This window comes from Aphelocoma coerulescens, chromosome 2 (assembly GCF_041296385.1).
Source record: "Aphelocoma coerulescens isolate FSJ_1873_10779 chromosome 2, UR_Acoe_1.0, whole genome shotgun sequence".
In the NCBI taxonomy this organism is placed as follows: Eukaryota; Metazoa; Chordata; class Aves; order Passeriformes; family Corvidae; genus Aphelocoma; species Aphelocoma coerulescens.
In genome coordinates this window covers 36,122,055-36,145,856 of record NC_091015.1, presented here as the reverse complement: position 1 = coordinate 36,145,856, position 23,802 = coordinate 36,122,055, and the positions used below count along the sequence as shown (strand labels likewise).

General features: G+C 36.7%; 1 protein-coding gene across 7 annotated transcripts in view; it reads left to right on the top strand.

The window, feature by feature from the left end:
• LOC138106437 (thrombospondin type-1 domain-containing protein 7A-like) overlaps positions 1-23,802 on the top strand; it is a 285,545-nt gene that overhangs the window by 146,375 nt on the left and 115,368 nt on the right. For all 7 annotated transcript variants that reach the window (XM_069007028.1, XM_069007027.1, XM_069007030.1 and 4 more), the window contains one exon: positions 13,064-13,895. In XM_069007028.1, coding sequence (XP_068863129.1) covers positions 13,064-13,895 — 832 coding nt within the window. The remainder of the gene's footprint in view (positions 1-13,063; positions 13,896-23,802) is intronic.

The window sequence follows — 23,802 nt, the reverse complement described above, 5'->3', positions numbered from 1 at the left end:
CCCTAAGTTACTGCTGACCACGAGAATTAGGCAACAGTCAAGATCAGATTTAAAACATTCTTTTTTAAGTATAATGGGTACCTTTAAAAATCCTGCAGTAATGTGAATTTTACTTGCTTTACATTTGCATGCCTTTCACAGAGGTATACTTGATAGAGGAAATACCATGTGGTTTATCATCTTTACTGGATGAGCTTTTAGAATTGTGGCTGGCTTTCTGGAAGAGCAGAAGCCAAAGGATTATTTCCTTCCTCCCTCTCTCTACTTATTTTAATAGCAGTTATAACTGCCACTTGCCTACGATGTTTTACTTTATGCTAAATTCTCTGGAAGAATTTCTCTTTCCTGTAGATGTTGTTATTTTTTTAATCTCCACAAGAATTCTGCCAGACCTACATGTTGTCAGAATTTTTAAATAAAATTTCTTTTTTTTTTTTTCTTTCAAAAATTAAACCTGAAAGAATTGCCTTCGTAAATATCTGATTACTGCCACATGGTATGTATTCTGTCAGATTTTACTTTCTAGAGACTTTAACAGTGTCTGATGAAAATCTAAGGTTTGCAGCTTTCTTGAAGGCTGAATGAGAATCTTGATAACAGGAGAATAGTAGTGACAAAAAGTGGTACTGGAGAATTTATCTGTGAAATTACTCACTGCTAAACTTTCATGCTTTAGCACATTGGAAGCAGCAGATTATTAGAATTCATAATTCTAATACAGAATTCATTTCTTGGTTTTGCCTTTCTGGCGACAAAGATGCAGTTTGCCCTGATACCGTGTAGCTTCGCATGTGTGAAGTCTCCTAATACATTCTTTGCCTCTCACCTTCTCTTAACTTGGATTATTAAATTGGTAAATTTAATAATTTCTAAATTGGAGGTTTCCCAATATAGTAATCAAATAAATCCTTCCAAGTCTACAGAAGGTTTAAGGTGATGCTAAAGAAAAAAAGTTATCTGTCAAGAGAAAGAGCAAAATATCTTCTAGCATCTGCTAAAAGATTCTGCTTTTACTTATAAAATAACCTCTGTGAATAACAATCAAAGATAGTACAAGCAGTGGAAAGGTAAGTGGGTTTTGTGCTAGGAGAGAAGACTAAAGCAAAGGTTGGTGACTGTGTTTCTGTCTCTGTTTCTTTGACGGGTGAGAGGAATTTTAAGATATCTTCTAGATATTTCTGAGAGTATTCTTCTGATGCAGTCCTTAAAATACTTGGGCACATTTAATTTTTCTGTAATAGTGATTCATTGCATTTTAAATAGGACATCTTGGGTTCTTGTGATAGGTCAGTGTGATAATATCAGCTCAAGTTCATGTATTTTTAAGCAGCAGTCCCTGCCGTGATTAGTGGGAAGTTCTGTTTAAAAGCCAGTGTTATGATATAGTCTAAGGTACTGAAATGACTGCCTATGCTAATATTTCATAGTACTTTTTTTTAAAAGAAACTTGAGAAAAGTACTTACACAAAAGGGTTTTTTAGATGTATTTCCAACATCACAAAAATAGGCAAAACCTCTTATTTAATACAATTTTGCAACACGTTTGCCAGATGGAAGTAAGTGACTAAGTAACAAGTCACTTTCTTGAACTAATTATTTCTCCCACTTGTGTCTGAATGAAAATGATTGATTACAGGGCACTCAGATGAAGACATTGCTTATTTTGCATACATTGAAGTGACAGATATCACATGGTCCTGATAAGATTTCTTCAAAACTAATACATATCTATTCTTGCCGGATGCACAGTGGCACCTGTATTTTGAGCATATCCACAAGACTTAGTTGCCTTGCCTTCACAGACTTTTAAGTACGATGTCTCTATAATGAATGCACCACAGTTTTAGGGGAAAGTTGCCATTTAAAATGGGACATGGGTTTCAAAGGAATTTGGCAAAATGCAGATGATAATGAATAATAAATGAACAGAGGATATGCTTGGGAGAATGTATCTCAGCAAGACATAAAGTCTTAATGCACTTCAAAAGAGTTATGACTGGATTGTTATTTCAGCTCAACACTGAGGCAATTTAAATAATGAAATATTTAAAGGTAAATAAAGATAATTATATACATTTGACCCTTTGCATAATGTTCTGTAGATGCAATTTCATTAAACTTTCTTTGCTCCAATGAATTAGAAGAAAGCCAAAAGGATGACAGATCCATTACATTATTTAAGTGATATTCATTCTGTTCAGATCTGCTATTTTATTTCATTCCATTAGCAGCAAAGAATGCTATAAAGAATCCAGAGATACGAGAAACCTTCTTATTTGATCTATGAAAATCTGTATTAGCTCTCTTGTGGCCAAGGAGTCAGAGGGAAGACACAGATGAGAAGTGTGCATGCTGTGCTCTATGAATAAAATTTCTGTCAAGAGTAAGAAAAAGTGTCAGTTTATTACCTGAGCTTCTTGCTTTTTTATTAAAACACACCATTCAACACAACTGGGATTTAGAGCAAAACTCAGGGGAAAGATATTGAGTAAACTGTGTGCTTCCAGAGAGAAAATGACATAACATGTATTCTTATTGCTTTTTACTTATTGCACACTGTTATTTGTTAATACCTCTAATGGGCTTTAAAAATTAATTTTGTTATCCTTGCCTTACACTGAAGAAGCTGAAGTGCAAGGTGACAGAAGTGGTGTACATAGATCATCCTGCAGGCTAGCAGTGCAGCTGAGTACAACCCAAATCTCTTTCTGACTTCATGCAACTGAACTGTAGTGTTTTCTTATTACCAGCTTCCAGCTACCTTGTCTGACATCATACCTTGAAGGAATCTTACCTTTTAAACAAGTCAGTGTGGAAAGATGCTACATTTCGTTTCTGATTTCTGGTTCTAGTAGCCTAGTTTAAAAGCTGTAGCCAGTTTCTGAAAAGCTGTAGAAGTGGATTTCTTCATTTCTCAGGGAAGGAGGTTTTTGACTTGTTTGCCCTTGGCTAATGTAAGCAGAGCCTGGGATTACAAACCACTGGGCTGGCACAAGTGTGATGGCCTGTGCTGATGGACGTACCCTGTGGTTGCAGCAGCCTCATAACTAGCACTTCTGGCCATCAGCACCACAGCAGGAGGCTATGATGAACAAGGGAAAGAAATCAAAGGGCAGAAAATGAAACAGAGGCAGAAAATTAAAATCATTCACTTGGTCTTGATGAAAACTGAACAGAAACATTCTTTTTTTTTCAGGCATCAGTCTGTGTGTACTAAAGAAAACCACATTTAACAAACTGAATTGCAAAATTATTTGTGATAGAAATTAAATCTGATTTAATGTCTCTGTTACCTGTTCAATATGACTAATTACCATTAGATTACATGAGACTGCACAGAAATAAACTCTCCTAACATTACCAAGAAATTGGTGCTGCAACATGTGTTGATGCCCAAGTGTCATGACAAAGAGTGGTAGTGTGTTTTCAATAGATCTTGTTGGGATTCACTGTGATTAAAAGTGGAGGCAAGCTGCTGTTAGTTAAATTAGTGTAAAAATCTGCATTTCCATGTATGGTCTGTGAGAACACTTACTGTGAGTGAGATTTTCAGGTTATGTGAGATGTTATCTCGGCAGTGTTTCAGTTAAAATTTGCTTTGATATTTGTGGGTAAATTGAATATAAAATGCCAATAGGAAGAAAACAGTGAATCTTTGTTCAAAATCAAGGAGAAAACTTCATCTTAATCTATACAAATCAAATCCTCTCCTTTAATAGGCATTGGATTCTGAACTGATTTATGTCTTAAAATCAGATTCTGACAAAGCTGTAAAAGGCTACAGGGACACAGATAAGAATAATTCATGGTGATTTTTTTGTAACACATATTATTATAGAGCTTTCATTGTAAAACTATAGTATTTATGCATGATTACAGTCTGAATAATAATTGGGAGTAACTGCTGATTTCACAGATTTACTTGTAATTGGCTCTGCTGTTCATGGGATTGGTTTTTGTTTTGTTTTTCTTTTCCCACTGTATAAGAAAAAATAGGTTCATGCCATGTGTTTTCTATCGTGACATTTCTGGTATTTCTATACATTTCTATCATTACATTCTGGTAGCATGGAAAAAAGAACTGAAAATTTAGGAGTTTCTCATAAGAGTTCTAAAACTCATCTTACTCAGAAGGTGGTTGAAGAACACGTGGAATTTATCTGATGTCCATGTATAAGTATCATTTATATGAGAAAGTTTGTACCAAGATGTCTGCTGTGGTGTGGGAACTGGAACTTGTGGGAAGCTGAGGGAGTACCAGGAGGACATCATATATGCTCACCATATTTCTATACCTTCTTCAAGCTCCTGCTCTTTGTTGCTGGGGTAGGTATGTCTTTGGCCTGACTCAGTGTAGCTGTCTCAAAGGGGAGAGGCAGAGCAGCTTTCAGCTGTGGGTAATCAGAAGAAAACCAAAACAGGCATGTGGCAGAGATACAAGCAAATGTTAATAAAACCTTTCATCCAACTTACAAAGCCTGCAAGAGTGTTTGCTATGTATGAGAATCATCATTTTGTCAGAAGAGCGTTATCTGGCTTTTCAGCCAGCAGTGTGACTAGAGAGGCAACATAAGGAGAGCAATGTGAGGAATATGTTAGGATGGTTTAACACCACCTCTAATAAAACTAAGAAACATTCATGAACTAGCTTTATATGTAAACAGACTGTTGGCTAGAAGAAACTGTATGCAATATCAGAAGTATTTATTCCAACATGACTAGAAGCTCAAAGCAATGTAATTGCTTTGTAGAACATAGAAGCTCTATTTCTCTTTAAAGCATGCTGCTTCAATTAAATATTCCTTCTGCGATTCATTTAATATTCATTTTGTCTGTTACAGCTATACTATGTAAAGGGAAAATGAACAGTGAGAGGAATTTATGCTAAAAAAAATTTTGGAGGAAGAACTGTTTTAAAACTGAATAATGTTTTGGGAATTAGCTTAAGTTTATAATAAGCCTAAAGGAAAGGATTTCTTTCTAGGTGATAACAACAACACAAAGCCAGATAGTTCTGCACTGTGAGATGTCAGCCTTTCATGTTTGTGTATGTGCCAGCATATACTTCAGATAAACATGTTGCACTACTAAGTGCAAGCTGAAGGCTCTTGATAGCTTTGGTGCAGATAGCAATTTTCGGGGTGTTACGCCGCTGTACAGTCAAATTACTATGGGCAGAAATGTGTTATGAAAAGTGTGGATCCTGATGCAGTTTATTTAAAAAATTGAATGCGTACAGCCAGAGCAACAAAATAAATATTAAACAGTGACAAACATAAAAAGGTGGCTGAGGGTTTTTTAATATAAGTATTGAATTCAGTTCTCAGACCTGGCTGTCTAGGGCAGATGAAGAACTAGCATTATATTAAAAAGAGGAGAAAAATCTTGAGACCATTTAATTTCCTTTTTTTTTTTCCTTTCCTTTTTTTTTTTTTTTTAATTGTAGAAATATATACTTTTTACCCTGCCTATGTTTATAAAAAAGGGAAAAAAGTCAATATCTGTTACAATTGTCACAATGTTAAGGCACAGAAAAAAGCACAGAGCAGCCAAATAACCTCTCTACCAAGTGAAATGTGGTGTTAAAACTGCCGTGTATTACAGCACAAGAAACCACATCAACACTGGGAAAGGATGTCACATTCAGCACTTTTGTTATGGAATACACAACCTTGCCTTGGACTCACCAGTTTTCTAATATGTAAAATTTACTTTCCTCTTTGCTGGAGGAAAAGAAATATTTGGTTCTAGTAATTGTGAGGTTGTAATATGACAATGTGGTTAGGGGAACACTGAATAAATTTTCTGCTTTTTTGATATTGATGTCAGAATTTGGAATGATATGGTTACTCCTAGGTTTGTACTATGTGTGTTACATTCATGATTTTTAGAGAAATTTGAAAACAGATGGATGATGTTAATTACAATACCATGAATAGTATTAGGTATATGTGTGAATGTATTTCCCAATGGATATTTATAGAGGAAAAGAATTCAAGGGCCAAAATTTTATTAAGTGCCTTAATAATTAGGTGCACACCTAAAAAGATAACTGAGAGGCTGATTTTTATATACTTTGATTTTCTTTATTCCGCTGTTTGAAGTGCTCTGGAAAGCTGGGGAAACAATGTGCCATTTATAAATTAGTTTAATTTACATTACTTTTAATTTTTTTTTATATATTTCATTGTTAATTTGAGAAATTTCAACAACTTTTTCTTCAGATTCTGTAATTCTTTGAATTGCACTGTGACTTATACTCTCCCTTTTGCTATTAGAAAATAAAAATTTGATCTAACAGTCAAATAATTTGTAGACATACTTGATACTTCATTATATTCCTCTGAATCACAGGTACTGTGTTTTATTATGTTGAGAATCCTTTCCATTTTTATCTCTCTTCTATATCCTGAATCCATTTTCTTTGATACAGGCACTGCCTTGCATGTTCTTTTCAACCTCTGAAAGAGGAGCCAAGAAAGACAAAAGCATTAAATAGAAACGACAGTCAAGGTGATCCATAGCACTCCTGGAGGGGAGAATTTGCTGGCAAGCAGAGCAGGCAGCAAGTCATACAGCACCCAGGGAGTCCTGCCATGTGTGGGAAAGATGGGAAAATAAAATAAAGGTTTTGTCTATCAGTGCTCTTCTACTGTCTTGGCACTCCCAATAGTATAAATTATAGAATTTGTCTGTCCAAATGTGGCCAGCATGTGGTGTTGGCAGCATATCAGACTCTGTATCTAAAAAAAAAAAAAAAAAAAAAAAGACGTTATCAGTAATTTATCTAGAATTACAGCATTTTGCTGTATTAATTTTTGCCAGTGTAAAAGGCAGTGTGTCTGTATCAGTGAGACTCTCTTCCCTGTTTAGACTTCTACAATTAGCTACTGCCTGTGATAAAAATACTTTGTTGCAGCAGTGGTTGTTTTTCCTTTGTCACTCTAATTGTGTAAAGCAAATATAGATAATACAGGTATACTGTACAGACAAGTTACAGACATGCTTATAATATTTTAATTTAGCCAAGAGGATCTGCAAGTGATTTTGCCAAAGCTCTGAGACTGCTGTATTCTTAGTGACCTGCTGTTCACCCAGCTCCTTGACCAGCTCCACTATCAGGAGCTGCAGTTTGCACTCAATGTCATTTTCTGAGTCCTTCAAATACTTCTTGATCTGTGTCTTTTTGACCTCTCTTGAGATTTACTGCTTAGGCTTGAACTCTATCTTGTAATACTTATGTCCTTCTGACTCAGTCCTGTATCACCCAGTTAACCTTTGCCCTCTTTACAACCTTTTCATGGTACAAAGAAATTTGAGGTCTCCAATATTAGGTAAGGTTAGATTGTTTCTGAACTTAGAAAAAGTAGATTTTTGCTAATCAGTCTCTCAATAGTCCCATTAAATACAATCCTCTCAAAATACTGAAAACTAAGCTGCTCATTTTCTCATGCAGTCTGAGTCTCTCTCCCTGGAATTAAACTGTTAATGCTACTTACAGACACCAAACAAGTAACACAAAATGGGTCAAAACCAATTCTCACAGAAAGTATGGCAAAATTCAGTTGAAATCAGTGGTGCATTTGTTAAAAATGTGAGTAATGTCTGTTCAATGCTTTACGTGTTTGGAGTTTTATGTTTGAGGATAGTTGGGGGATTATTTTGTCTTTCTTTGTATGTGAGGAGAAAAGCTCAAGGGATTTTCACATAGCCTGATTTGTCCTGGATCAAAGTTCAAAGTAAGTTCTTTTTCAAAGAGAGATAATTTTAATACCTGAAACAATATTAAAATATAGTATATTAAATATACTATATTAAATACAATTATAGCTTATCTTGTTCTCAGCTGCAAAACTGTAAAAGTGCTTTAGTGGGGATTTAGTTTTCAGTTTTTGATTCCATTGTGATCAGTCCCTCAAATTTCAGAATAAACTTGCAGGAATGGTTAATTCACGTTCGTGCTCTGTAAAAAAATAAATTTAATCCTTCAGAAGCTTAGAGGGAATCTTAATATTGTATTTTAAAGTAATCTCTTTAGAAAACAAAGAATTACAAATGACATTTTATACTCGCTAAGACTTCAGTGACAACTCCCAGGACAAAAAGAAGCAAACTTCCTATTTATTTCTGTAGCTGCCATTTGTAAAACACCGATTAAATAAAGAGTGGATAAACGATAGTATTTTCATGGAACAAGTTCAGCACTCTACAGGCAAACTATGATTTGTTCATCTAAGTATGTTTAGAACAAATCCAAAGAAAAGCTATTTTGCATTCACAGCAGTAGCCTTTTTTCCCCAGTGTGAAATGGTTTGAGTGCACATACATCCCATTGGCAAGGCATGTCTGGATCAGCACACAGCAGGGACTGCAGAATGTCTGTGTGAAACCTGCTTCAGTGGGAAAGAGAGAACCTAAAGAATATTCATAAAGACCAAATTAAAATATTGTATAAAGCCTTGATTAAGCTTGACAGGTTTCCTAAAGACATTCTTGTTGTTACTAGTGCTTATCAGCTGAAGATTTCTGAAAGGGCAGCCACCTCCCACCTCCTGCAGCCTTTAAGTGATGATGGGTGAGACCCTACACTGTGTTCTGCTGCTCTTTCATTCTGAGTTGCATATGTATGCTGCATTAGTTTCTGTGAAGTTAATTTTATCTCAAAATGTCATATTTACAAATACAGTGGTAAATGTAGTACCCCTAATAATGATATAACATAAAAAACATGTTGCAGGTAACCTGTATGTGATTTTCTCATACTTCTGAGGATCATTCAAAACTTTGCAGTGGATTAGCAATACTTTAGGATTCATTTCTTTGCTTTTTTGGAAAAAGCCACAAAGCCCTTTTACTCAGTTCAGAGACATTTATTTTCCTGTTTTCCTGTGATTAATTTCAAAAGACAACCATGTCTCACCTTGAAGCTTGCAACGTGATTGGGGCCACTTAAGTTACAAGTGAGTTATTGTGGGCTCTTGATAACTGGGAGAGAGCAACAGGTGGTTGTAAGGAAAATCAGAGAGAACATCTCTCTCTCTTTTGTGACATACACATACAAACGTTTAGCAACAACCTTCCTCAGCTTGAGGCTAACTACAGTGACTTGGGGGTACAGGGAAATGTGGGTAACATAAGTGAAGACTTCAAAGTGTGCAACTGAAAAATAACAGGAATATTGGTTAATGTGGATGGCAGAAATTGTTTTCAAAATTTAAAAAAATTGGTATTTCTTGGAATAATCTTGGTCAAAGCAAGTTTCCGTTAATACAGCTAGAAATACATAAAATTATATATTATTTTATTCTTTAAAAACTAAAGAAAGGAACAAAATGTCAATTCGTCTTCTTCACCTTAAATAAGATTAATTAATTAAGCTCTTGAAATTGCTCAGATATTCATAGGTGTTTTGAAGTTAATTCATTGGGAATTTGCTTGATACTCTTGTTTTAATGAACACCAAGTATGAAAGTGTTAGGGTTGGGGTCTTTTCCCTTTATGTTTTTATTTTTCTGTATATTCCATAACCCCAAAGGGAAATGTAGCTAGTTGTGAAGAATGGTATCAGTTGGTTTTTCATTCCTGTACGTATTAAAGCATGCATTAAAAAACAAACATTCATCCCTGATTCTATCACATACACATGAAAAAAAGTTCTTTTGGTTTGTGATTAAAGCTTTCCAGGTTAAAAGCAACACAAACAAGCAAACATGCTTGGTTAGAGCATGGTGCTGATAACAGCAAGGTTGGAGTCTTGATCCCCAGACAGACCATTCACTGAAGAGTTGGACTTGACAATCCTTGTGGGTCCCTTCCAACTAAGAATATCCTGTGATCCTGAGCATAGAAAAGAGAAAACATTTGAGTTAGAGGAGGGAGGGTCAGGGAGTAAGTGGCCAGGACTGCAGGGCCAGAGGGATTTCTGGAGGCTGGAAAGCACAGGACAATTTTCTGCCATTTAAAGTCACTGTATTACAGGGATGCACAGAGGCTTAGAGGGCAGGGAAGAATTATGCAAATTATTATTTGCTTTGTTTTCTGCTTTTGCTTTCACCTTTTTTTTCTTTAACACCTGCCCCCTTCCACAAATTTTAACTTTCTGTGAGAGGCAGATTTGGTTTAGTCGAATGCGGAAGCACTTTAGTTTTTTGAAGAAGCTCACTTAGTACAAAGCCTAAACAGATCCTTGCCCCAAAGCTGTGGTTCCCTTTTAGACCCTGTTATAGTCATATAAAAAAGTGTACAGTGGAATGAAAATTTAAGCTTTTAGTGTACTTGCTCTCTAAGTGGGTTATTTTGTCTCTAAACTTAAAAATCAGCCTAATGTAGCTAAGAGGGAGGGTCAGATACATCACTAAGAACTCTATGTCAACATGCACATGAGCATAGAATTATGGAGCAGTAGTCTGCTCAAAGGGTCGTGTAAGCATGGTTTGTTGGCACTCACCTGTAATGATTTTATAAAATGTCTTAGTATTTCACAGGACAAGCAAAATAATGCAATTTACTACATGAGTCTATCTGTGCATCTCATCACTGTTTTGTATTCAGTTCTAAAAATGACATATTTATAATGTAATGAAAAAGCTAATTTTTGCCCAGCTACCACAGTCACATAACAGAGTTTTTGTTCATATTTACATTTTCAAAGGCAGTATTTATTGTGTCAAGGCTGAGATTTTTAGCATTTTCAATACTGTAAAACTGCCTTAGAATTGGATTGAAGATCCTTTGGTGACAAGCACGATTTTTAGGTATAATGTAATTTTTTGATTATTGATGAATGGAGATGTGATACAATCCCAAGTGGACAAAATTTTTATCTGGGGTATAGAAAAGACCTGATCTTTAAAAAGAGGGATTTCTTCACTGAACACATAAATGAAGGTGTAGTGACATGGTAAGGTATAAATTTGTAGTTTGCAAGATGAAAAATTTAGCTTTATTTCAATCATGATTGTTTTTGTATCTCTGCTCTAGTCAGAGATTTTCTGTAGTCTTTATTTTTAAAAAATGGTAGGTGTTCAAAGTGGTGTTATGAGCAAATGGTATCTCTCAACTCAGTGTAAATACACCCAAATTAAATACAACCATGATTATGTCACTTATGGAAGGCTGGTTAGAGATAAAGTAGTACAGTCTTGCTGAAATGGAAATTGAAATGTATTTATATTATATAATATACATTCATTTTTCTAGTTAGCTAGATAGATATGGGAAACTATAATTCAAAATTTATTTGCAAAAAAATATGAGGGAGTTTCCATGGGCTGAATCTGCCAGATGGTATTCCTATTTAGTATTCATTCTCAGGGTTTTAGAGCTACAACTGAACTGTTCAGCCACAGTGTTCACTTAAAAAAAGAGAAAATGAGGAGCAGAGGCTGAATGTATAGCCTATCAGCAGCTCATTCCCAAACTGGTACTGAAGTTAATGTTGGATGAACAGATGAAAATTGTGTTGAAGCCAGTGAAAGTTTTAAAGCTCGTGAGAATCAGTAATAAGATGTGGCCACGTATTCCTTCCAATCATTCAATAAGAAGATGTTGTAAATAATTTGTAGCTGCCATACTTCATTTCACTTATTCCTGTGCAGTACCAAAATTATGCTGTTAACTGGCTTTGAAAATAGCAAAGGCTCAACCTGGCTTCTTCAACAGCTTTACTCACACAAATAGTCTTGTACGGGGGTCATTCAGGTGAATGAGGATTACGTGGCCCCAATTTCTTCATAGGACAGAGCACTCCTTAGTCGGAGAAAATCTCTTCTGTGTTATCAAGTGTCTGCAAATAGACAGATTTTCCTTGATAAATAGTTGCAGGGTTTTCAGGGTTTTCTTCTGAATTGCCTGTTCTTTTGCTCTTATGTAGTAAGTCAATTCACAGTGTGTATGAGGGGAGAGCTTAAAAAACCTGACAAATATAGGATTTTTTAACCTCTGATTTGTGGATTTCATAAGTTGAATTGGGTGAATGTTACAGTTTTTGATAATGGAAAAAGCAACTACATCATCTTTCAAAGATATAGACTTTTATTTATTTTTGTTGACATTTATTATAACAACATGTTGCATGTCAAATATTTACCATAGACCTTGGCTATTTAAGACAATGATAGGAGCAAGTTACTCTTAGGTGTTAGTTACTCCTGGGGACATTCTGATTGGACACAAGAGGAAACTTTTACAAAGAGAATAATCAGAAATCGGAATAATTTCCCCAGGGAAGTAGTAGATTCTTCAACATTGGACACTGTTAAGATCCAGTTGGACAGGCTGCTGAGCCATCTTGTCTAGACTGTGCTTTTGCCAGGAAAGTTTGGATCAGATGATCCTTGAGGTCCCTTCCAACCCAGTATTCTATGATTCTCTGATTCAATAGCTTCTGTTCTTTGGAGAGTTAGCAGCTGGTATGTCTCTGTCTTCAAGAGCTTTAATATCACATATTGTGTGGAACAACCATTTTTAAACTGGATTTTAATTTTTATTTTAGTTATAATAAAGGAAAGACTAGAATTGGCCTACTTGAAATCACCACTATTTTTCAAAATGTATTGTTTATTTGTTCTCATTTTTGTATGCAATACGGAAGTAAGAGAACATAATATTAATTGGTATCAAGGTACAAACTGTAGGGCAGTAGAAATGTGAAGAAAAAAATTAAACAGTCCAGGAGAGGTTATTCAAGTGGATGAGAGAGATCAAATTCATGCCTTCAAGGGAAGAGCTTTGGCTCCTACATTGGCAGCAAAAAATAAGTTCTGAATGTGATAGCTTAGTTCATAGTTCTCTAATGTGATTAATTCATGTGTATGTTCGGGAGTTATTCAATATTAATAATTAATCAATATTAAATTTTCAGTTTGTCTGGGAAAAAAAGTGAAGTGTATCTGTAATCATAAAAAAAGTAGATGAAGAGTAATCCCATGCTTGTGTTTTCTAAGTTTAACTTTCTCCTAGGATGAAATTCTTAGACATACAGGAAATGCTGTGAGCTTGCTTTTGCAATATGGCAGAGAAATAAATTAAGTGTGCAATATTAGCATCTTCTCTTGTTTTCCAGGTCCATGGGGGAGATGCATGGGAGATGAATGCGGTCCAGGAGGCATCCAGACGCGAGCGGTGTGGTGTGCCCACGTGGAGGGTTGGACCACGCTGCCCACGAACTGCAGGCAGCCAGAGCGGCCGGACAACCAGCAGAGCTGTTTCCGGGTCTGCGACTGGCACAAGGAGCTGTACGACTGGCAGATCGGCAGCTGGAACCAGTGCCGGCCTGTCCTCTCCCGCAGCCACGAGAAGCCCCTGGAGTGCCTCAGAGGGGAGGAAGGGATCCAGACAAGGGACATCATCTGTATACAGAAGTCCAATGGGGTTCCAGCTGAGGATGTCATCTGTGAGTACTTTGAGCCAAAGCCACGGCAGGAGCAGGCATGCCTCATCCCATGCCGGCAGGACTGCATCGTGGCCGAATTCTCGCCCTGGTCCGAGTGCTCAAAGACCTGCGGCAATGGGCTTCAGCATCGAACTCGGCACGTGGTGGCTCCGCCGCAGTTCGGTGGGTCAGCTTGCCCCAACCTCACTGAGTTCCAGATCTGCCAGTCCAGCCCATGCACTGTTGAAGAAAGCCTGTACAGCCTAAACGTGGGACCGTGGAGTGCATGCTCGGTGCCCCATTCAAGACAAATAAGGCAAGCAAGGAAACGAGGGAAGAACAAAGACAAGGAAAAGGACAGAGAAAAGGCAGTTCGAGATCCTGAGGCTCGCGAGTTAATTAAGAAGAAGAGGAACCGCAACAGACAGAATAGACAGGAGAACAAATATTGGGACATACAAATCGGCTATCAAACAAGGCAGGTCACATGTACTCACAGAAATGGGAAAACTGCTGCTCTGAGGTAATCACTATTTATGAATTTGCATATTTTAATTTTTGTCTGCTTAAAGTAAAACATGCATAAATGGATTCTTTTACACAAGCCCAAATCTCAAAATGGGGCTCATGCTATTTCCACTTGAACATCCATCATCAAGATCAAGCGTTTTCCGTGACATGAAATATGCAAACTGGGCTGGTGATCATACATAAAGGTGCACTGTTAAACTGTGTTAATCCTTAGCCTCTGTTTGTTTAAATAGATTTCCCCCAAAAGCTTGAAGATATTTGTCAAATGCCTGCTCTTTTTATGTGGGTTCAAGCAGGCGTTTCCTCTCTAGCAGGTTATGCATTTTTGAAAGATGTGATGACTGCTTTTAAGGCTCTGGACACAAAGCCTAACAGGAAACTGGACTGGGTCAGACTTATAGTAAAAGTATAAAACAAGAGAGAAAGATGCTGCATGGGAAGGCAGCATCTACTCATTCCAGGATATTTCTTTGAAATAGATGAGCATGAAATAGAGTTTGTCCTTCTTGATTACTGTGGCAAAATTTCTGACGGGGAAAATGTAAAGCCTCTTTGTTTATTCCATGTACCGTCTCTGTTTCTTTCTCATCTGCACCTTTATGCTGTCTGCCCAGGGGTTTTTTTCTGATATTTATTTTTATTTCTTTATTTATTATTTTACTTTTTAAAAGTTCTGTCAGTCACGGATGTTATGATAATTCTTTCTACAGGCTTCTGGATGCATTTCTAAAACCATGTTATCTTTGGTTTGTTTTATCTGGCATTCTCTTGCTAGTTCATGTATTTCTTTCCTACCCCCCAGAATGTTTTTATTCAACTCAAAAATCTTTCGGTCTAGTCTTCCTGTCTTTGATGTGATTCTATTTCCTTCCCTCTTGTTCAATGCCTGATTAATCAATTTTACTTCAACTGTGAAATGACTAAGATATCTTGCTGAATGAGGCTGACAACCATGCTGCTATGTTAGTGTATAGGAACTTTTCTCAAGGTATTTTACTTTAGAGTTTTTGTTATGCCAGTTAAGCATTCCATCCCAGAACATGTAATCGCTTCCACCTTTTCCATCAGAAACCAAATAATGTAGTTTTTTTCAAGTGTAGAAAATATTTTTTGAGTATAATTCCTTTAAAGAGGTGATCCAGCAGTAAAACAGGAAAATGGTAAGTTCCCTGGCTTAAGGGAAGAACTGAAAGGTTTGGGTTGTTTGGTTGAAGGAGGTACATATGGGTGAATATGTGAAGTGCATATGAATATGTAACAACCCATCCACAAGGAAGACTGGAACAATCTATTCTCTCTCTAAATTATGGATGTATTGGAAAAGCAGTAATGGGCAAATCACAACAGTGCTGAATGAGGCTAGGCTTCTCAGTACTAGGCTTCTCAATACTGGGAATAGTGAGACTCTGGAAAAAACTGTCTGGGCTATGTGTGGCACCTCTATCTTTGAATGTTAATAAGAAAAGTCTAGAAAAATGCATGTGTCAGTGATGCACCTGAGCAGCTCTTGGTTAGGGAAGAAGGGCTGACTGCATAGTCTTTTTGCAGTCTCTTCTAGGTCTGTTTTTCTTCAGTTCTTTAAGATTTTGATCCACACTTGGATGAATGTCTGCATGAGAAATCTCGAAATCAGCATGCTCGGGAAGTCCCAGGTGTTGGCTGCAGCACAGTCTCATTTTTGGTACAGAACAAATTGCCTTTACTCCTTCCTTTTCCAGCCTCACATCACACAGCACACACTGTGCCTAGCCCAGGAACATCATTACACTTTAAATACAAGGAATAATTTATTATACATCAGTTGCTATCAGATAGCAGCCAGCCACTCTTTTCAAAAGTCCCTAAGTTTTTGAAAGGTTAAGAAAATTATTGAGAAAAAAAAAAGGGAGGAGTGACACAGTTGTGCCAAAGCTCTGATAAATGGTAAAAGAAAGTAAAAGTGTATTTGGAAGTCAGTGGCATACTTTACTCATCATCTTTACACTCACTCTCGAATTCACTTAGATCACCTACGCTGTCTTAAGTCCAGATACCTCAGTGTATTGTGCACATTTCAGGCTGGTGCAGGGAAATGAATGAAACCCTCTTGCCTGAGGCAGTGAAACAATAGATAATACGATGGAGGATCAATTCTTCAGAGAGGAGAAAGTTATACAAATGATTCAGTGGGCATTTTTATGTCTAATGGATACGACTTTATGGTTTAATTGCACAAAGGATTCCTAGTAGTCTTCACAACAATTTTAATATAGAATTTTTTTTTCCGGTTGCATAGTATAAACAATAAAATTTGGTGAAATGACTCATATGAGACATCCTGGTGCTGATAACTTAGCTTTCAGAGACCTATGTATGTCACCTGTATATCCATTTGCATCATTAATGCTGCACCCTTCACTAAGCAATCAAATGCTTTATTCTATGACTGCCATTCCAGAATCTGAAACAATAGAATTATTTTTCTGCCCAGGGTGTCAATGCAGCCAGCTCAAATGATTTTATAATCTCTATCACATAGTAACTGTGTTGCTAAATAATATAGACAAGTAAGGTGACTGGAAAACCTGCCATTCTCATGTGAAATGCTCTTCAGCTTAAATAGTCCATTTTCAGTGAATTTTGACTTTAGCAATCAGAAACAATCAGCCCCCTGGCAGCATGACTGAAAGAAGAATAAAAACCCTCAGGCGAGTAATATTTTTTGCAGAGATAGCAAAATTGATATATTATAAAAAGGGTTTTAAAAAAGAACTACTTTCAGAAGGGTGCTCCAGAGAAAATGGTTCTGTAACGCTGTCAGCAAAACTTCAAAAAGGCAAAATTCTCTTGACACATCAACACACCGGGCATGGTAAAGAGAAGTGAAACAAGAAAATCAAAGTTTAATTTATACACTTTATTGCTGAGTGAACAATAGATAGTCTCCCGTGAAGGATGAAATATTGGATTTTGTATTGCTCGTTCTGCAATAATGTATGTGTTACATGGCCTGTGTTTGCTTTATGTTCCCCTTAGTCTGAAATTCTGGTGCACTGAAAATATTTGAAAAATAAGAATGTTGAAGAAAAAACCAAATTCAGTAATTAAAAATGGCTTATAAAATTACTTCTCTGGATAGCTAACAAAATCTGGACAGTGCTGCTGTTAGTGGAGAGAACAATATTGATCCTCTGAAATATTTCCTCTTGGTGAGACTGGGGTTTGCCAAAGAGAGCTGTTAGACAACAAACTGGCAATGCAGAGAAACATAAAATGTATGTAAAAGTTCATTTTGAGTTGCAAATATGTTTTCCCTACTACAAGTCATGATGATTATACCTTATGTTAAGTCTATAATTTTCTGTTGTAATATAGACTCGGTGACTGTTGTGTCGCAAACATTTTGTCATAATTTTCTTCCTGAGCAGACTTTTGTGGGAAAGTTTAGCAAAAATGTTTGGCTGGTTTGTACAAGTCTAAGAAAGGCTTTTTTAAAATTATTTTTATTATTTTTTTTAACTGTTTTTAATTCATACAACCTTTTCACTGTAATGCTTTCTTGGGAACCCACTAGACTGGGAAATTTGGAAGGACTTGAGTACAGACATTTATAACTGTAAGAACATGGAACAGAACTAGAGTATCTTCTTGACCTGTATATTTCTGCACTTCAACAAAGATTTTGAAATCCAGTGACAAAGAAAATCATGTTCCCCTGAAGCTGCTGGTCCATAAGTGTGGGGACAGCCTGTCACTGCTAAGAATCACTTAGCTCAAATGGCTGGAAAGGGGGCTGTAGTTAAAGCAGTTCTTCAAGGATATAACTGCCTCTTAAAAAGAAATCCCAGGAATTTCTTCACTATTTCCTTTCTTTTTCTGCATCATTTGGATATGGCTTGTTATCTTGCTTAGTCTGGGACCAAAACACTTCTGAATGGGGGGAAAAATGGAGGGGACCACTAGGAAAGAATCCCCACCAGCTCTGTTGCAGTCCCCATAACTGGTTATTATTCTCTTGGCAGCACCACTGTGGAAGAGACCTGTATGTGAAGCTGAACATGATTGGTGACCTAAATGACCTGAAGTGGGAATTTAAAAAAAAATAGTTATCGGGGGAAATATTGAGGCAGTTCTCCTGTATGAATAACGAATATTCATAAGCCTATTATTGATAGTATATAAGAAACTTTAGTATGATTAATAAGGGGAATCCTGCTGATCCACTCATATTGAGCGTCCGGGCTTTCCCTCCGTCGCGACAAATAGTAAAATTTCATAAATGTTTAGAGCTTTTATTTCTTTATTGAAATATAACTATATGTAATTACAATCGTGGAACAAAATGATGGGGCAGAAAATAATCCAAAATTTAAGACATGCCAAACAATTATTTAGCAGATTCTCTTAGCCTCAATGCATTTGATCATGTGGTCATCTTTGATTTGTTTCACCTCTGTTCATCTGAGAAAGTAATTATTTTTTAATTATTTTAATCTTCCTCACTGATTCTGCTCATTCATGAAATATCTAGAAAACTATATCCACATCTTGTAACAAATGTAACTCGTTTGGAAGTTTTCATAATGATCTCATTGAAAATTTCAAGTTTTGGAGAATCTGAGCTTTTATTTATTCCAATACTATAACTGAGACACGAGGGATAACAGTAAGACCAAAATTACTGAATTGTCTTGCTGATGTTGGGCATATGTAATGCTTCATTTTTCATCTTTCTTTACAAAGACCTGTATCTGCTTAAAGCAGAGTCACAATATTCACTACTGGCCACAGGTGTTAAGCTGAATAGCCAGAAACTAAGGAAATTGGGAATGGCCAATTGAGTATTTAGACTGATGAGTGAGTAATACTCAAGATATTGGCAGGAAAAACAAGGAGAGATAATCTCCTTCTCTAGAATGGCATTTTAGCTTTGTTTTCCTTTCCAGGTCCTGAAACCTCTTAACCCAATGCTCCCCTTCCAAATCATAAAACAAATGTCTGCATTCACTTTATGGATTTTCACTCTTATAAATTATAAACTGTGTGAAGGAGGAAAAATAAAAAAAAAAAAAAAAACAAGCCAAACCAGCATAAGCCTCTTGCTTTATTTATGCCACTGATTTGGAAAGCAGACAAGTCACCCAGAGGTATATGCTGTCAGACAGCAAACAGAAAAAAGATTCAGACATACAATACAGCAGTCCAATTTGTTGGCCCCTGTAATGTATCTCCTGCTTAGAAAAAATCTTAAGAGATTGTCTGTACTTCTCTGAGCCCCTCCATGAGGCAACAGGAAGAAAGGGGGGTGTGCGTGAAGGTGGCAGTGATTAAGGTGCAGTAGCTTCAAGGAGATGGGCTGCAGAAAGGTGAGGGAATAGCAATGCAGAGAGGATGGGTTGTAGAGATGAAGGAGCATAAGCAACCTTTTGTTTGTTCACTGAGGACCAAATGAAAGCATTTATGTCTGCACCGGCTTTCTATGTTACTGCAAAGGCAGCTCTACTGCTGTGTTTTAGGGGAAGCCTCCAAGCTCACCATACTATGAGGATTTAGAAGCCATAAGTGGTTCACTTACAGAGCACCTGTAAATATCATAAATTTGGATAATGAGCTATATGCAGTCATCTTGATTCATTAATTTGGAATTATTTAGAGCACATTCTGTTAACAAATGGAGAACAGAGAAGAAGAAAGTAATCTTGGATGAAAAACCTCTTGATAACTAAAAACTACAGGGTTAATTTTCAGGTGCATTGGGATAATAAAAATGTAAGCTATTACTAGAGAAACAGGATGCAAACATATTGCTTTCCTATAATTTTCCACTGCGCCTTTAGAATTTCCACGAATTTGAAAGTAGAAGCACCCTGTAGTTTTTTAATGTGATTTTGGTGGAGACAATAATTTCTGTGGATATGCATAATATTATTCAATGGGTGTTCCTTTCTATTCTAAGTACCTGCTCCATCATCTTACCGAGGCTGCTGTTTTGACAGTGTCTTGTCAGTATTGCTACACATTTGACACACCATGCCCAAATCCAGATTTAAGATGGAGACATACTCACCATGCTGAATAATTGAAATAGCAATGAACAATTTCTTTTTTCACACCATATTTTAACTCCTTTCATACAGTGAACAGCTGTTCTGTCATCTAGATGTATGACATTCATATATTTCTGTGCAAAGCATCAAGATTGGATGCCTTTCTAGTGTATAGTTTTTATTCATATACATGTATTGTCCTCCTTAGCAAAATATAATAGGCTATAATGTAATGAGGATTCTACTCCATATTCTGATAATCTCTTGTGGCCATAAATCCTATGAATGAATAAATGAATTCTATGAATGAATGCAGTGTTGAATTTTTAGCTTCAGTCTAGTAAGAGATTATGTGGCACAGTGGTAAATTGAATTAGCCACTGAGATCTTTAATGAAGATTCTCCTACACTGTACTTTTATGCATCTTTTCTGCCTCATTGTCAGATAATGTTAATTGACCTCAATATGACAAAATAAATAAATAATAATCAAGCAGTATTTTTCTAAATTTTGGATATCCTATATTGTATTATATCATAATCTGTAAAGAATCCCATAGGGAACAAACTAGAATGTATTACTTTTTTAGATTTATTTTGTGGTTTGGTTTTGTTTGGTTTTTTTATAAAACTGCTAAGCATATATTGGGGATTTAGAGTATGCCCTTGTTTTCTCAATCAGCTTTATAAAGCTATGGTCTGGGATCATGTGAAGTGAGCATCCTCCTGGGACATCTTGTCCCTCAGGGTGGAGATGCACAGGATGGGAAGTCACAACTCCCCAGAACAGTGGGGTTGGCTACTTCAGAGCTAACTTTCAGCAGTCTCACTGAAACTGTGGCTCACCTCCTAATACTGACCACTTTGTTCCAAATGCTGGAGACTGCGATGAAGCCAGTGATACTGCCAAATCTAAGCATCAGTACAGGGAACAGATCTAAACTAATGCCTGAAACACAAATAATAGTAGCAATATAATTTTCAGTAATATATTTCTTTATATCTTAACATTAATATTGCATGTTTTTGTTCACAAAGTTTGGCATTTTATTTTTTCATTGCTGATAACCCTGTGAATCTAGCTGTTATTTCAGTCAAAGTAAATGCTGACTAATGCTATGTAATGAAAATTCCCACTGACAAAGGGAAATTCCTCCCTAAAGCTTTGATAAGTCATCCCTGTAGATTCTTGCCAAATAATCTGCTCTGCCAATTTTAAAATTATCTGTAGCATGAGATGTGCGCGCATGTCATTGTATCACTGGACTGTGAAAGATAGCACTCTCACTGAAGGTTCATGCTTTCTTGTCTCCTCAGGCACTCAGACACTCATGGTATCTGGAACAGCCCCACAGCAGCTGTTGTTGTTGACATTTGTTTGGGTACAGTAGCATGTCTTGTTGCTTTGCCTGTACTAGCTGATGTATTTTCTCTTGACATGGTAGTTTAGGTAATCTCTTTCTTCTCCTGTGGTGTAGAAAGCCTGAGTGGTTTTGTTTATTTCAAAATTGTTTGGCAGAATCAATTAAACTTGTGAAAGGATCATGGGAAAGTAGTCTTGTGAAAAACAGGTGACAGTATTTAAATTGTAATTGAATAGAAGTGGCCTCATTGTTTGTGTGATTATAATGGCCCATTATACCAGGAGGTACTAACAGTTCCTCAGAACAATGTACAAGATGACCAATACTAAACAGTGCAGCTGTATAGAAAATGAATAAGGACTATGTCATTTTCTACTAGGAAAAAGTACAGGCACTGTATTTTCACTGACTTTCTTAAAGAAACAAGTGTGTACCAACCATAAACTGGATCTCTCAAGGATTACTAGACTTTACAAATGGCATTTTATGTCTTCAGAGTAGATTGTGGGGGTTATATAAGCTCTGGATTTAAATCATTTAACTGCTATTCCTGCTGTCTATTTAATGTACCTGCACATTAAATATTTTTTTAAAAAATTTGATTTTATTTATGAGAAAACCCCCCTTTTTTATTTAGGCCAAATACTTTATCACAGTCTCTCTCAAAATCCAGCTATATCTGTGGTCCAAGAATGGCATAGAGTTAATTTGATTATTTTGCTTCAGAGGTTAACACATCCAACAAGCTGTATGAACGCTGAGGAGAATACTACATGGAAAATAAATAGCTTGCTGCAACACATCACAGCATTGTGCTTGGTTCTTGTACCTATAACTCCAAAATCCCTCTTTCATACTGAGTATCTTTTAAGGTTCCATGGTGGTCAAATATAGAGCAAGGAGAAGACCCTCCTCATGCAATATTAAGATCTGGATTTAACTCCAGATAGCACAAAGGATTAGTATTCAGCATGAATACTGCTGTGTTTCCTCAGGCTTCCTGCCCACGATCATTCAAAGTTGCCATAGAAAACTGCACACATGGGTCCTTATATTTCAAAGGTTGATTTGACCTTCTGACCGAACTAGATTATTTCTGTGAGGTAGTTCTGTTAAGGGTGTGAGCATCTAGGCTGTGGGTCTGCCCATGGGTCATCAGATTCCCCAGCAGTTTAAGCCTGATCTTTTCTAGGATGTGATGCTAATGAGTGGTGTGGTACAGGTTTTACCCCTTCCTTTACTGTAAGGCTACAGTTATGAGAAGCAGATGTGGTCTTTGGAAACTGTTCCTTACAGTCTCTAGCCTTGTAACAATTTAGGGAGACTTAAGAAAATTCTAAGCCAAATGCTGATACTCTTTCTACTGGGAAAAGTAAAATATGCTTGTATTAAACTCCTTCTTTAAATTATTTTTCTTTGTCTTATAAGGATTCTTTGGGAGTTGGGCCAATGTTCATGCATGCCTGTAGGTTGTCTTGCAAGGATGCTGCCCAGCCATGTGGCTTGTTTTAGTGGGATTTACAATCACTGTTTTCAAACACAAATTTACTTTCTGATTCTTTTCCAAAAGCTTCCTCTAGTTTTAGTTTGTCCTTCAGTCAAAAATGGCAGTCTTTACAAGCCTGCTTCCATGTATTTGCGTATGTGCGTAATTTTGGTTTTCGAGTGCTAAACTAACATATAGTTTTGGTGTTCTGCAAGTAATTTGTTATTGTTCCAAGTCTTCCTGCGGATGAGTTTGTTTGGTCAAATGAGCTTGTGTGTCAATAGTCTCATGTTGTGGCTGGTGGTAAAGGTTGGCGACCATTTTTCTAATGGTATTCAATGAAGTAATGTCTCATGTGATCAGCAAGAATTCAAGAGAAAATCTCATGGTTTGTGATGATGTAGCTTATTGTGGGAGATGCCTGATAGTGTGCAGGAATTTGAGGTTAGGAAATGGTTAAATTATTCTGCTCTGAGGGAGCCCACTGTGGGCTTTTCTTTTTTTTTATCTGCCAGGTAGTCCTTCCACTTCTTCCTTAGTGTTTAGATGAAGCTTTTTCCAAACCTGTTAAAGGACTTTGGATTTCCTTAGCATGCTGATTGTCCTTTGATCTGAAACCTTCAGAAGCAGCTCCCTTTTTCTGCTGAATTACTGAACCTCCTCTTACAATATTCAGTATGTGTTTTTTCCAGGCAGATAGCCTAGTTTTTGGTTGCATCTTCTTCACTCCTCTAAAGATTTTAATTCATTCATTCATTCAGTCAGTCTTGTTTGTTCAAAACATACTTGGATTATGTTGTTGGGGTTTTTCTTTGGAGAATGCAAGCAGAACTGCAAAAAGAATAATGAAGTTCCTTCCCAAAAGGTGCTGGGGTTGAAATCCCCTGCACATAGAACAGATTCTGACTCCACAGCTCTTCCTGATCTTAAGGGGCATGTGGCTTCTAATCACTGTGACACTATTTAGTATGAGAGAGTCAAGAGGAGGAAGAAAGCCATTTTCCCCTAGATTTTGTGTGTGGT